Source organism: Sceloporus undulatus, chromosome 5 (assembly GCF_019175285.1).
Source record: "Sceloporus undulatus isolate JIND9_A2432 ecotype Alabama chromosome 5, SceUnd_v1.1, whole genome shotgun sequence".
Taxonomy (NCBI): domain Eukaryota; kingdom Metazoa; phylum Chordata; class Lepidosauria; order Squamata; family Phrynosomatidae; genus Sceloporus; species Sceloporus undulatus.
The window spans coordinates 43,110,938-43,124,901 of NC_056526.1; the positions used below are offsets into that span (position 1 = coordinate 43,110,938).

A 13,964-nucleotide genomic window follows, 5' to 3' on the forward strand; every position below is an offset into this window, starting at 1 on the left:
CAGTGACATATTTTTTTCCTTTTCATACCTTAAGAGGCAAAACAAACTTGAATAGCCTTTCCTAACATGTTCTTAAGCTTAAATGAACTTATTTGTCCCATCTAGTGTAGGCCTACTAAATCAGTGTAACATAAGTGTTGACATAATAAGTTTCAATTTATTTCATGAATATATTTTAGTTGGAGCTAATAACTGGATTTAAATCAAGTAAATTACTTTTAACAAAAATGTAGTCAGGGTTTTGAGAGATGAGTTTTGCATAGAGGTTACTGTTGCTAATAAAGTCTTCAGGGTACCTCATGGCCATTTATTTTAGAATAAAACAGTAGGAATTTGAATCATCTAGCATACTTATTTTGAGAATGCAGTTGTGCCTTGAAGCATTAAAAATCCTATTTTTGTCATGATTACCTCATGCTTTTCACTGTTATAATATGAGAAAAAGCAATGTGTGCATAATAAATTATTACATTAAAATTTTCCTGTCCAGTTATGACCAGGATATATGACTAAAGATACACAGATAGTTAAATTGCACAAAAAGTATGCTGCAAATTCCACTTCACACCCCCAAATGTGTTTTTCACATGCAAATTGGACAGAATAGAGAAAATGTCAAGGATATTTCCATATGGCCTCCGTTATGGAACATCTGAACTTGGAATGAGGAAAGCCGCAGCTATTTTTTTCATCTTGAAATTATGAGAGCAAAATAAAATGTAGCTACAATATGAGATATTGCAAATGGTGATGTCAGACATGCCTTATGTTTTCTTATGTGATGGGAGGAATAATAAGAAGATAGGCAAGTTGCAGTATATTCGTTATTCTTGTAAGCTCAGTAGCTATAAACCAAACCTTTTTTGTATCCCTTTACCTTAAGAGTTAGCTTGGTTTTCAGACAAACAAACAAAAAAAAAATACAACACTGAAATTCAACACATTAACAATTGTAACTCAGCCTATATTGGTAAAGCATTGAAGACAGAGACCATACTAACTACTCTTTCTGAAATTATCCTTGTGAAACAAGGAAGATAATTTAGTTGCACTTCACAATAGCCAGAGGTGTCACTAAATGGGTGCAGGGGGTGTGGATTGCACCGTTGACACCCAAAAAGCAGGTGTATACCTGGTGAGACTGGTGCACCTGCTGGGTGAGCAAGAAAGAGCATTGCCTCCCTTTCTCATTCACCCAGCAGTCATGCCAGACTCTGAACTTACCCTCCAGAGGCTCCAGCACCACCACCTCCAACAGTGGCCTCTTCTGGGGAGGTGGTGCATTCTGTTTACTCTGGTGCAGCAGTCACACCATTCTGAACAGGACCTTTGGAGGCCATGGCACCAGCTTCCCCAGCAATGGTCTGGCCAGGCAATGAACAGGCTGCTGGGGGGGGGGGGGCAGGCTGGTGAGGCAGCGGAAGCATGGTAGGACAGTTCACTCCCCCCTTCCCCAATGCCCTTTCCAGGCATCCACATTGGGCAATACCAAAGGCAGTAACGCCACTGACAATAGGCAATTAACTGAGAATGCCAGAAGTCTTGATATATGACTTCCCCTGTTTATATTAATTGACTCATCCATGAGTTAAAGTATTTCCCCAAAACCTGACACACACACACACGGAAATTTAGTCTATATAAAGCTGATTACAGATTTTTATATTAAATAAAAAATGCCAACTGTACAGGTCTATAATAAAGTTACATATCTTTTGTAGAATTTGGGCATTTTGGCTGTCCTAGGACCATTGTCTTGTAGATTGCAGAGTTCATGCCCAGTGAATTGTGTTTACACTTTAGAAACATTTTGTGTGTCCATGTGTGCATACGTATGTGTATGAGAGAGTCTACATTATAATAAATGCAATTTTGATTCATAGTTAGCTGGACTACGATTAAGACTGACCTTTGTTACTGTTCCAGAATTTAGCCTATGAAATAATTCTCACATTGGGACAGGCATTTGAGGTAGCCTATCAACTTGCACTTCAGGCACGAAAAGGAGGACATTCTTCAACCCTTCCAGAAAGCTTTGATAATAAGCCTACCAAACCCATTCCCAAACCACGTGTTAGCATTCGAAAATCTGTGGTGAGTAAAACATGTGTAATTGCATTTACAAAAGAAGTGTGATGCTGCTGGTATCTTGAGGCAGATTTATGGTTGAGTCTGGAGTCCTGTTGCTACACTGTGCTACTATAACTATACCACTTTACACAGCAGTGGCAGCAGGAAAAAATGTTGTGAGAGCAGTAGCTGTGAAGGAAGTTAAACGTTGGACAAGTAGTGCGTTCCAAGCTGTCAACTTTTGTCTACTTTACTTTGCCACCACTGCATGACCCTAGAAAAAGCAGACTTGCTAGCACAGTTTATCAATAGACCTGACTTGTATTCCATTTATTCCAACCAAAACAGAAAAAACAGGGGCAGGAGGGTGAAAAATGTTTAGAAATTCAATATACTGGCCAAATTTTGAATGTGAGCAACCCCATATTTAAGACATTCAAGTAGGCAATCCTAGCCATGCTAGAGTCTTTGGCAAATTAACTATAACTAAACATAAATTTCACCTTGCGAATGCAGTACAAATTAAGCTTCAGTTTTTCCACTGTAGATTGTTCTAGTCTTCAAATGAAAACTGTTGTTTATGATGTTCTTCCTTTTTGCATATGTATTAATTTATTTACTTAATTTGTATAGTAATTTATTTAATTCATTTCAAGGCAGCTCCCAACATGAATTACAGCAAGGTTCTGTCCCAGCTTTCACATGTTTGTGCATCACAAGGGCAATATAAAACACTTTTAACTTTACCTTGAAATACTTTAAGCATACATTAAGGTGCAATAAAAATATATTAGTCAGAAAGCCAAAGTCCACTGGAATAAAAACAAAAAGTCTTTCCTAATCCCTGACAGATAGATTCCTGTGGTTTTTGGAGAAAGTGCTGAGGGAAACGCCATTTCTTCTGCTGTCAACAATGCTAGCCTCCTAAATGGAGCACACAGACAAGCCTCTCATCCAATTACAGTATGTAGATGGGATAATATGGGAGGAGCTGATCCCACAGATATCCTGAACTCCATTTCTCCTGAAAATATCTCCCACCATCCCCATATTAATGTTAAATAACAGCTGGGTCAAGATAGATTCCTATGGGACACCATGACCTGGTGGCCGAGATGCTGAACAGGACATAGTCATGCTGAACACTAATCTTTTCACAAAAAAATCATAATTATGATTTTAGAAGTTTTCTCTTTTGAAATCAAATGTGACTTGACAGTTTCTCACTTAAGTGAGGATTTGAACAAACCAGTCAGCTTTCTGCATATTTATTAATAGACAAGAAAGGAAATGAATGTGCAAATGGGTTTTGTGGATGCAGTTCCTCCTCCAGGCTGCTAGGAATATACACACTTAGCCTGTTTTTTTTAAAATCACAGATAGGTTTTATTGGCTAGATTTACCCTATCCTTGTTAAACACAATGTGTATGATGATTGATTGCTTGATAAAGCTGTGCATGTACGCATTTGATTCAGTAGAGAAAGTGATGTGAGAAAGCAATCCTTGCTACCTGACCTTCAAGTCCATAAGTATAAAATCCTTATGTTACTAGGAATGCAAATGTCAAATGGATGTTTTCTGTTACACCCTCATAACTTCAGATTTAATATAGCCACATCTTATTTTACCAGCTCAGTTCCAGAAGGCAGTGAAAATAATGAATCAATGTCCCCTTGGATTATCATAATAAAACAGAATATAGGCTATAGCCCCAGGAAAGCAATACATGGTACATGCTGTGTAGATAATGATGTGCCACTGTGACCCACTTTTGAGGACTTTCTAATATGTTCAGTACTGGAGTAGATAAAGCATTGTTGTGTTTCTTTTTATTTGTTTCAAAGCAGATAGACCCCACTGAACAAAAGACTCTTGCCAACTTACCATGGATTGTAGAACCAGGACAAGAAGCCAAAAGAGGAATTAATACCAAGTATGAAACCACAATTTTCTGATAGTGAACTGTCCTCTAGTTCTTGTTGTGCCTTGCACTCAAAGCAGTCATAGCACAGCCTTTCCTTGACGGCAACTCTTCAGTCTAGTAGAGGGGAAGACTGCACTAAATGAGTGGCCTTGAAACTAGCAAAAACATAAAAGCGGGGGGAAAGGCTGCTGGTCATTTCTGATGATTGTTCTTCCTGCAGCATTGACAGAAGAATGACATGGGATGGAGACATTTCAATTACAGCCCACAAGAGGAGCGGGAGATTGTTTTCACGCAAGCACTTCTCTTAGGACTTTGCCACAGTGCTTTCTTTGATTTCGTATTTTAATGTTCTACTTTTACAACAGTCTCTAATGCTGCTTAGTTAAACAACATTCAGTTGTGGTTGGGTTTTTTTAATTTCGAACATGACAGTTTTTAAGTTGAAATAGATTTAAATTATTTAATACGATATTTGAAAAATATTTATGGAATCATGGGGGTCCTATAAAAATTAATTAACTGTACTGTTTAATATCTTTTAAACAATTAGTAAGTGCAAAACATTAACTTCCCTGATTTGTTATTTGCTAGTTTTATGTAATCTTCATGCCATTTAATCGTTCAGAGAAATGAGGTTCTGTATAGCAGTGTTACAAAGAATCAAAGTTTTATGAATGGCTTAAAAAAAGGAATAATAATGCATGAAAATGCACCTTGCATTAAATATTTTTGTGGGATAGAGGAAAATTATAAGTATGAATATTTATGATAAAGGAAGTCATTAATTATGAAAAGAGTTAGGCTTTATTTTAAAAAATAAATTGCTGCTCCTGTATTGCCAGAGCAGTTAACAGTGGGGTCATCAATACACTGGATGGTTCACTTAGGAGGAGGAGGAGGAGGAAAACAGACACCGCCAGTGATTGCACTACAGGCAGGTTTTCAAGTTACTACAGTATAGCCATGAGTTTGAGTTTTTAAGAATCAGAGAGATGGATTTAATCAAAACTAGGAATTTTATCAAATTTTCTGTCTTAGAAAGCTGGTTTAAATGAAAAAGTTCAACTCAAAAAATGAATTTTTCCTAAATAAACAAAAAATTCCAAAGTAATAAATTCTTCCCACAAAACCTGTCAAGCATTGGCTTGACACTTGACTTAATAAAGTTTACTTACAATTTTCTTTGAAGTATTTTAATTTTGTAATGTCTTTGTGGAGTATTTGTATAATAACATTATGTATATTTCAGTGGAACTGAATGAATTATGAAGTAAAAATATCAATCATAAGCGAAAAAAATACATTTTAATGTATATTCTATCCAGTCAAAGTGTGAGTCATTTTGAACTTCATTATAGAGATATTAATGAATAGTGTGGTTGACTTAATGTTTTTTTATTATTCTTTGATATTTAACTGACAATTTCAGTTACACTCAACCTGGATTTTTAACAAAATTGATAATGGAACTTGATTTAAAATTGTATATGGTTTAGTTGAACCTAATCATAGCTCTGAATGACAAACAAACAAAAAAGAACTCCTTTTAATACAGTATTCAGTTTACTTGAAATGATGAGCTCCTTGTATATATTTTGCCTATTCATTGTTGATATGTATGTAGTAGGCTGAAAGTAAACACTGAAAAATATAGTACCAAAAGGAATATTGTATAGGAGAAAAGTAAATAGTAGCCTCACTGCAACAAATACTTCTGTGTAAATATGCTTGGGCTTCCAGTTATAAATTTTGTAATTTTTGTCATTATTTATATCCTATGAAAGCACATAAAATAAATTGGAGTTGTACAGTCACTATTGGCTTCTATTGAACACTAGGCTGTTCCGAAAAGAGAACCAATATACTTTGAGCATGGAAAATATAATACGTTCATATCTCACATATAATGCCCCTCAAGCAAGGAAGACTCCTATACCATCTTAAAGACAATCTTTATTTGGTATAAGCTTTCATGGATTGCAGCCCACTTCATCAAATGCATCAGGCAACAAACTTTTTATTATGCAGGCTCTTGGCAACTCACCGTCTCCAGAAGAAGCATCTTTCAGTAATACTGCAGTACTTTTCCCCCCTTATGTACTTTTAATATACAGTGTGCCCTTGTTATCTGTGGGGGATCTATCCTGGATCCTCCCGTGGATAGTAAAAAACATGGGACCTTAATTCCCATTCTTAATGGGCGCTCATTTCTGCTTGCACTGCTATGTGCATGTGCACGTCCATTCAGAAAGCTGGGGCTTGCCATCCATGGAAGTTCAAACAAGTCCACGCTTGGCACACTGTAATAATCTGTGTTTTAGTAATGTTGCATACTAAGAAGTCAGGCGTAGGCTGCTGTTCATGAAAGTGTCTGCTAATGAAAACCACATGTCCCCTCCACTAAATTATAGGACTGGTGTTGGACAAAGACAACAATTTAAAACAGTTAGGCCAATGCTAGAACTAGAAAGATACATAGTTGTATGTTGCATCTTCACTGTAACATAACTCAGACAACAACCACTATAACACAAATTATGAAGTATGTTTAAGTCACCAGAAAAGGTGCCTATTAATCTAAATTAGTTATTGCAAGTAGTTCAAACTAATTTCATTAAGTGTGGAAGCCAAAAATTCCATGGAAAAGATGGAAGTAAGAGAGAGTGAAACAGTATCATGTACATGTGTGAAGAGGCACCCACAAGGGAGTGATGCCAAAACCTTTCAGAGATGATTTTCCAACAGTTTAAGGGAGATGAAGGACAAAGATCACAGGCTAGGATATGCTGCAATATGAAGGACTAAAGATATTGCAAGCTTTTGAAATTAATAATGAATTTGTGCCTCATGCAAATATAAGTAAAAAGCTAGTATAGATATTCCAAAAGTCATTTAGTCTTTATGCCTGTATAGCAGGGTGAACAATAATGCCATTCTGTTTTGCACAGCTAGTCTAGTAAAATACCATTAAAAGAAACCAAAAGTTGTGGAGATCCAACAAGATCCACAGGGTAGCAACTCCCCATGTCTTTCTCAAGGGGAGTTGGTTAGAGCAACTAAAGCCATTCCTTTCCCCAGATTGAAGCCAGACTGAAATGCATCCTGATACTAGATTTCCTCCAAGAAAATCTAAAGCTGCCCAGCCACCACACACTGAAGCACCTTGCCCCCAAGGGGAGAACAGAAATAGGGCTGTAGTCTTCAAGTACCTCTGAGTCCAGGGAGATCCTCTTCAGGAGATGACATGCTACAAGGCAGCAGGAATCTCCTCTAAACAGAAGTATCTATTCCTCAGCCCATTAAGCCAAATTACATCTGCTAGATCTTGCCAGCCAAGATGAGCAAGGGTCAAGTTTACCTGTGGTGGAATGGACTGATCCAAGCATATTGTCTGCCTCATCAAGCTGCAACAACTGAAAGTGATCCGAAGAAACATGTTCAGATGGGACACCAGATACAATGATGTTACTGAACTTTGCCCCCCCCCCCCAGCCCAAGGATCTACCCCAAAACAAAAACAGGCTAAACCATGTTCTGCCATCTTTTCAGCCAGCAATGTACTGAGACAGCAGCATGGTCATACCCAATGAAGCACCAATCCATTATGGAGGAGCACCACATAGAAGTAAAGTCAGCAGAGACCATTTGTTAAAACGTTCTTCGCCTGCTTCCTAGTTGCAAATGCCCACCATGGTAAGTTAGGTTATCCTTTTATTGGTTTTAAAGACTCCAATTTTGTCTGTATTGAACTAAATAAAAAATGTACCTGTAAAAATGGATGCAAAATTAAAATGTGGGTTTCCTCACTAGAATTTCTATTCTTGGTGACTTGGAGACCTTGGAGAGCCTATTTATAGGGGATCATTAATAAATTAATTGCTTGAGAATCAGCAGGCTATGCAGTGCAGATGAAGAGCAGGAACCAGGGACCTTTACCAAATTGTCTTTAGCTGAAACTGAAGAATAATCATGAATTTGTAAACTATGCAAGTTCAAAAAAATATAATGGTCAGAGCAAAATCAAAATCATTTTGACTTCTTACACATCCAGGTTGGTGGTGTCATCTATTCAGTGGGTGAAAATGCACACTTCTGGGAAAACAACGCTATTTGAATCACAGTTCAATTTACTGTGCTGAGAAACAGAATGACTCATCTTTATCTTTAAAGAACAAAAAGATAATAAAGCAGAAATTGGTGGATTTGGCATAACACAGAATTGAAACATCTGCATCTAATTTACCCACAAGACTTACCTTAAGAGTGACCAATAACACTTCTCCAAGTAGTATTCTATATATTTATTTTAAGATAGCAATTCTACATCTATATCTTAAGTTTGCATATCGAATATATTCTGCTGCAGGACTCTGGCAGCACCAAGGAAATAAAGGAAAGGTAGGCAGGACTCAGCAGGTTATGGAAAGCAAAATCTGTTACACACTTCAGACCTTCAGACAAGGTAATCTGAAGTTGTGATTTACATGTAATCTTTGATGTTCTTCAAATGAGTGAAATTATATCTGTCTGTTAACAGATTATAAACTATAACAGTGAACACATTTAGATATCAAAAGATGGGTGATAATTGCAAAGCCTTTTTCCAGAAATCTTTAACTAAGGTATTACTTTAATCAAATAACACAGAGAAATGCAGTTGTTAGTAAATGGATGAAATTTTCCATGTAAACCATATCTTCAACAGATGACAACACCTGAGATACTTTTCCATTCTCCACCACATCGATTGAGGATGGAAGCTCCTATCAAAGCATACAAATTTCTATACACTTCTACTTTCAAAATGAAAGCAGACAGTGGTTGGTATTAAAGCCTTCTTCAGAGGATTTTAAATACACACACACACACACGTTATCAGACAAGGGAAATTGGAAGTATAATCCAATGGCAATCCGAATGCAATCATGGGGTTTAACATTATTGCGTGATAGACTACCACATGCAATTTCGGGCAATGGGAAGTCAGTCCGAACGTAATCATGGGGTTTCCCGTTATTGCGTGAGAGGTGTTCACATGCAATTTCGGGCAATGGCAAGCTATTTTCGGGCAATGGGAAGTCAGTTCGAATGCAATTCAAATTCACGTAAATTCACTGAACTAGCGAATTCACATGAATGTGTTCTGGTCCCACTTTCATTTCATTTGAAATTAAGAGAAATTCTTCTCATGTGTAAACTCCAATGACAACACGTGACATTCAGTTACATAAACATATTTGTAGATTGCTTACAGCCTGCACATATCCACTTCAATTAACAGCTACAGAAATTACTGACAAAATGAAAGCATCTGGAATAAGGTTGAAGTTATTTATATTATATAAGTAGGTCGGGGGGGGGGATAACATTCAGCATGTTTCGGCTAAATAATGGGACTGTCTGAAAATTGGGGGGGCGTGTAGAAGTGGGAGATAAAAATTCATTTCAACACCATTAGAAAATAGAATTTTAAACTCTGAAAAAATCTTTGCACCCCTAGTTCCATCTTATAGATGAGAGTCTTCAAATTTAATCAATACAATAATTTTTTGAATATGGGGAGGAAACATTTTAGTTGTGGATGTGAGATCCTTTTTCATTAACACACTTCAGGAAAGTGACCTGTTTTTCATCATACTTTGGACAGAAGAGGAATGAAACTTTCTCATTTTCTCACTTTCCTTTGCTGAATGAAAATGTGACTTTTTTTACTGACAGACAAAATGATTTACTATCGGGTGTCCTATGGCCCTAGAGGTAGCTAACTTGAAGAGGTTTAATAGTGAAATCACACATCCCAAACATTTATTATGATGTAGCTCAAGTTTATACATGATGTCATTTGGCATTTGGAGAAGAAATGAAACTAATTTTATGAGATGGTAACATACAATTTGGTATACTAATTCAGTAGTTTATTGGATTTAAATGTAAATAGGCAGGAGATCAACTCACAAACTGCCTATATAGAAAATAAACAGCTGCTAACACCTATTTAGGATTTGACAGACCACATTCCAGTTTCTTCAGATGCAGTCTCCCTTTTGGAGTGTTCCTTTGACTAAAATGGAACTGTTCAAGTGATAACTGACTTGAGAAATGACATCTGTGTACTGGCAGAACAGCTGACAGAGGATACACACAAAAAGCAGTGTCTTAGGTAAAGACACTAGAAAACAACACATTTCTGATCTTTGAAGAAAACAAGATGGACACCTTCCCAACTGTAGCCTTGCTCTTAATTGCCATTACCAACAGTCTGCTGGATTTTAAATTGGCATCTTGTCGAGCTACACCATTTCCAGCATAGAATGAAAGTAAAAATGGAATGCTGTAATAGTGGAATGTGAAAAGGCTCTAAATCTATTCCAGACCTTCAAGAAAATGAAATTCATGAACCATAAATAACCATTTCTCCACCTGCAACCACAGGTTTTTTTTAAATTATGTTATTCATTGCAAATGCCAAAGCGTTTGTGTGAGGAAAACAACCAAGCCTCTTAAGAAACATATAGAGGAACTCTGCTGCAACATAAGAAAGAACAAAACATGTCTCCCTGGGTGAGCCATTTCTCTATCCCCACTCCTCAGACTCATATTTAGCCATTGTTTACCATCCTCTGTTTTATTAAATTTTCTCCAATCTATCAGTCTCTTCACTCTTCTACTTATACCCTAATCTTACAATTCCCATTCCCCTTACCACTGAGTTTCCAAGTTCTCAATGTTCAGTGGTTTTACAAAATTAAATTACACATATCATATGGGCTGCCATTCCTACCTAAATCTCAGGGAAATAAATGATTGTATTTACTTAATAAAAATGCATCAAACACATGCAGAGATACTCTGTTATATTCACAACCACTCAAGACAAAAATGTTCCTTGCCCTTTCACAGCCATTTATGGCTGACAAGCCCTTGCTATCATACATAATCAATATGTATTGGCTGCTATTAGATAAAGCCTTTACTTCAGTTCCCATTGCATAAAGTGGGTGTGAGAACCTCTCTCCAGTTCCCAATTATAAAGAACAGAGCAATTCTCCTTTGCCCCAAGATCAACAAAATACTTATGTAAATAAGCCACTTGGCAAGGATATGGCATCCTAGATGCTCACATTTGTCAGTGATGATTGTACATTAAAACAACTATTGAACCACTATTCATGTCAACTATGCTTTGTCCAAAATAAAAACTTAAACTGACACATTTATTCCTCTTAAAATTTCACTCCCATTCTAGAGTCATTGCTTGGAAGTAATTAACCTTGATCTAATAAATCCTTTGACTACAAGAGTTCCAGTGCACCCTTGGGCTTTTCCATTAATTTGAACAAAGGGAAAGATGCATAAACATAAACAAACACAATTGTTCAGTCTATTCAAATGAATGGACAAAAGATTTGTGCAGGAATTATGCAGCATATAATTCAAGAACCAGATGCTTATTTGTCATTGTTGTGGGCCTTCAAGTGGATTCTGAGTTATAGCAACCCTAAGACAACCTCATAACACTTAATTTAAAAATCACCAAATAAGCAAAATATTAACTGCTGAATGAAAAAGTACTACTGTAATGTTATAGGTAACAAAGGAAATAGAAAGCGTTCTTTCTTCATTTTCTACCAAAGAACAATTATATTACCTCCTTTTAAAAAATAGTTTTTTATTTTGATGTCATTAGCTATTGAAATGTTTGCAACAAACAAGTCAGGACCTCTCTGCTAGGTATCAGATGCTTTCTTTGTTTTTATAGCAAAAACAAAAAACAAAGCATACACACACAAAAAAAAGTAGTTAAACCCTTAGAATACACAGCCATTGCATTTCATTATTTGCCAGTTAATACATTCTCAAGACAAATTACAAGTCCCACATTAGCTTTTGAAGAGATTAGGAAAAAGTTAACGTAGGTGGGATACAGACCACCCCTTTCCTCACTGGATCGGGACCTGGGCATCCATAGTGGCAGCCCCAGAGGCCCCAATCTGCTGCTTCTCCAGGCCTCGGGGAACCAGCAAAACGCCACTTCCCTGCAACCTGGAAAGGGGTGTCCTGGGGGCTTCATGCCCCAAGGACACCCCGACAGCTGCAGGGAAAGAGAGAAAGGGGCTGCTCAGCCCCTTTCTCTTCCATATTGCTGGCATGGCCATGTAAAGGCTGCGCCAGTGATACACACAGTGAAAAGGAGCTACGTTTCGGAGCTCCTTCCGGTGCTGCTGTTTGGTTGTGGACAGCCGTGATGTCATAATCGTGGCGCCGTGTATACAGGGTGCCACCATTATCACGCCACAGGTATGTGCTAGGGTTGCGGAGCATCTGTAAAGGATGCGCCAAGGTAACCCTAGCATGTATACAGGCCGGCGTAAAGCGCCGGTCTGGAAAGCGGCAAGCTCTTCCTCAATCCCTACAATTCACTCGGTTTGCCCACCAGCATTTCCCAGAAGCAACTGAAGGTACTGTGATATTCAACAGTACACTGGTACCCCGGGATACGAATGCGCCGCCTTACGAAATTTCCGGGTTACGAAAAAGTTCCATTGAAAAAAACTGTTCCGGGATACGAAGGTTTTTTCGGGTTACGAAATTTTTTTCGGCGCGAAATTCAAATGCGACCGCTAGCCGCGCTTTGGAAAAGCCTTTTTCGGCTTGCGAAATGCATCGGGTTACGAACGCCGCGGCGGAACGAATTAATTTCGTAACCCGAGGCACCACTGTATTGACAGTGTTCTGCTGTCTCAAAGGTTTGAAAATATTGTTACAAGCAACCAGCTATACAATCTGAGTAGTATTTTAAGAAATGGAACCACCAGATTGCACACATACAAATTAGATGAGAAGACAACTTATTGTAAAGGTCTATTCTGCATCATAGAGGAGACATTTAGGATCAGTTCAACTCTTGCTGCCATCTCAGCCAAGCAGGTCACATGACCTAAAATACGCTTTAATCTATTGATCCCCTGGTTCTTCTTCCAGTTCTTTAAATAGCCAAGTGTAGAAGACAGACCTTATGGCAGGGAGGAGTAAAGAAGGGAAACCTAATAAATAAACAAAAGCTAACTTTTGTAACATATCCAGGGGTAGCTGTGTTGGCCATGTAGCAAAGTTCAAAAACCACAAAACAGATACTTTTAGCTACAGATTCACACAGTTGGATCTGGATATCTCTTTCTTGGCAGTCTAAAATTAACCTTCAGAATATGTAACCAACAACTTGTCAGGCTGCAGAAGTGAGATAACCAGGAATGAAATTTACCCAAGAAAGCTAAAATGTCATGGTAGCCGAATCTATCAGAAAGCCAGCTGCTATAACATCTGTCTGCTAAAACTGCTTGAGCAAAACACATTTATCTACCTTATAATGTCTAGTGAAGGTAGACAGGTTTACTGAGCTGGTCGCTCCAAGCTTCACTAGAAGGAACATTAGTGGAAAGAACTGCAGATGCAGATGTAGCTGCTGCTCTAAGTAAGGTGTTATGCTCCTTCGCACTATAAACCACAAATATGAAAGGCTTTAACCACCTAGTGAAAGTGGAGACTATTACTTTCTTCCTCAAGCAAGCAGGTTAAAAAGATACCTTTTTCAACACGACTCTTCAAAAATAATGTTCCAGCTGAGGTCTCCCGGTCTAATTCATAATACCTATGGATGTGACAGCTGGACAGGTAAGAAAGAAAACAGGAGGAAAATTAATTCATTTGAGATGTGGTGCTGGAGAAGAGTGAACAGCCAAAAAGACAAACAAATGGGTCCTAGATCAGATCAAGCCAGAAATCTCCCTGGAAGCCAAGATGACAAAACATAGGCTGTTGAATTTTGGGCACATCATGAGAAGACACGACTCAGAGGAAAAAACAATAATGCTAGGAAAGGTGGAGGGAAGTAGAAAGAGAGGAAGGCCGCATGCTAGATGAATGGACTCTATTAAGGAGGTCACGGGTATGAGTTTATAGGAACT

The 13,964-nt window shown here is 37.8% G+C and overlaps 1 protein-coding gene across 10 annotated transcripts in view; it reads left to right on the forward strand.

Moving 5' to 3' along the window:
• ANKS1B (ankyrin repeat and sterile alpha motif domain containing 1B) overlaps positions 1-5,813 on the forward strand; it is a 448,976-nt gene extending 443,163 nt beyond the window's left edge. For 6 of the 10 annotated variants that reach the window (XM_042467953.1, XM_042467950.1, XM_042467952.1 and 3 more), the window contains 2 exons: positions 1,927-2,094; positions 3,917-5,813. In XM_042467953.1, coding sequence (XP_042323887.1) covers positions 1,927-2,094; positions 3,917-4,027 — 279 coding nt within the window. In that variant the 3' untranslated portion in view covers positions 4,028-5,813. The remainder of the gene's footprint in view (positions 1-1,926; positions 2,095-3,916) is intronic. The other 4 variants (XM_042467951.1, XM_042467957.1, XM_042467958.1 and 1 more) reach the window with 2 other exon arrangements.
• The last annotated feature ends 8,151 nt before the right edge of the window (positions 5,814-13,964 follow it).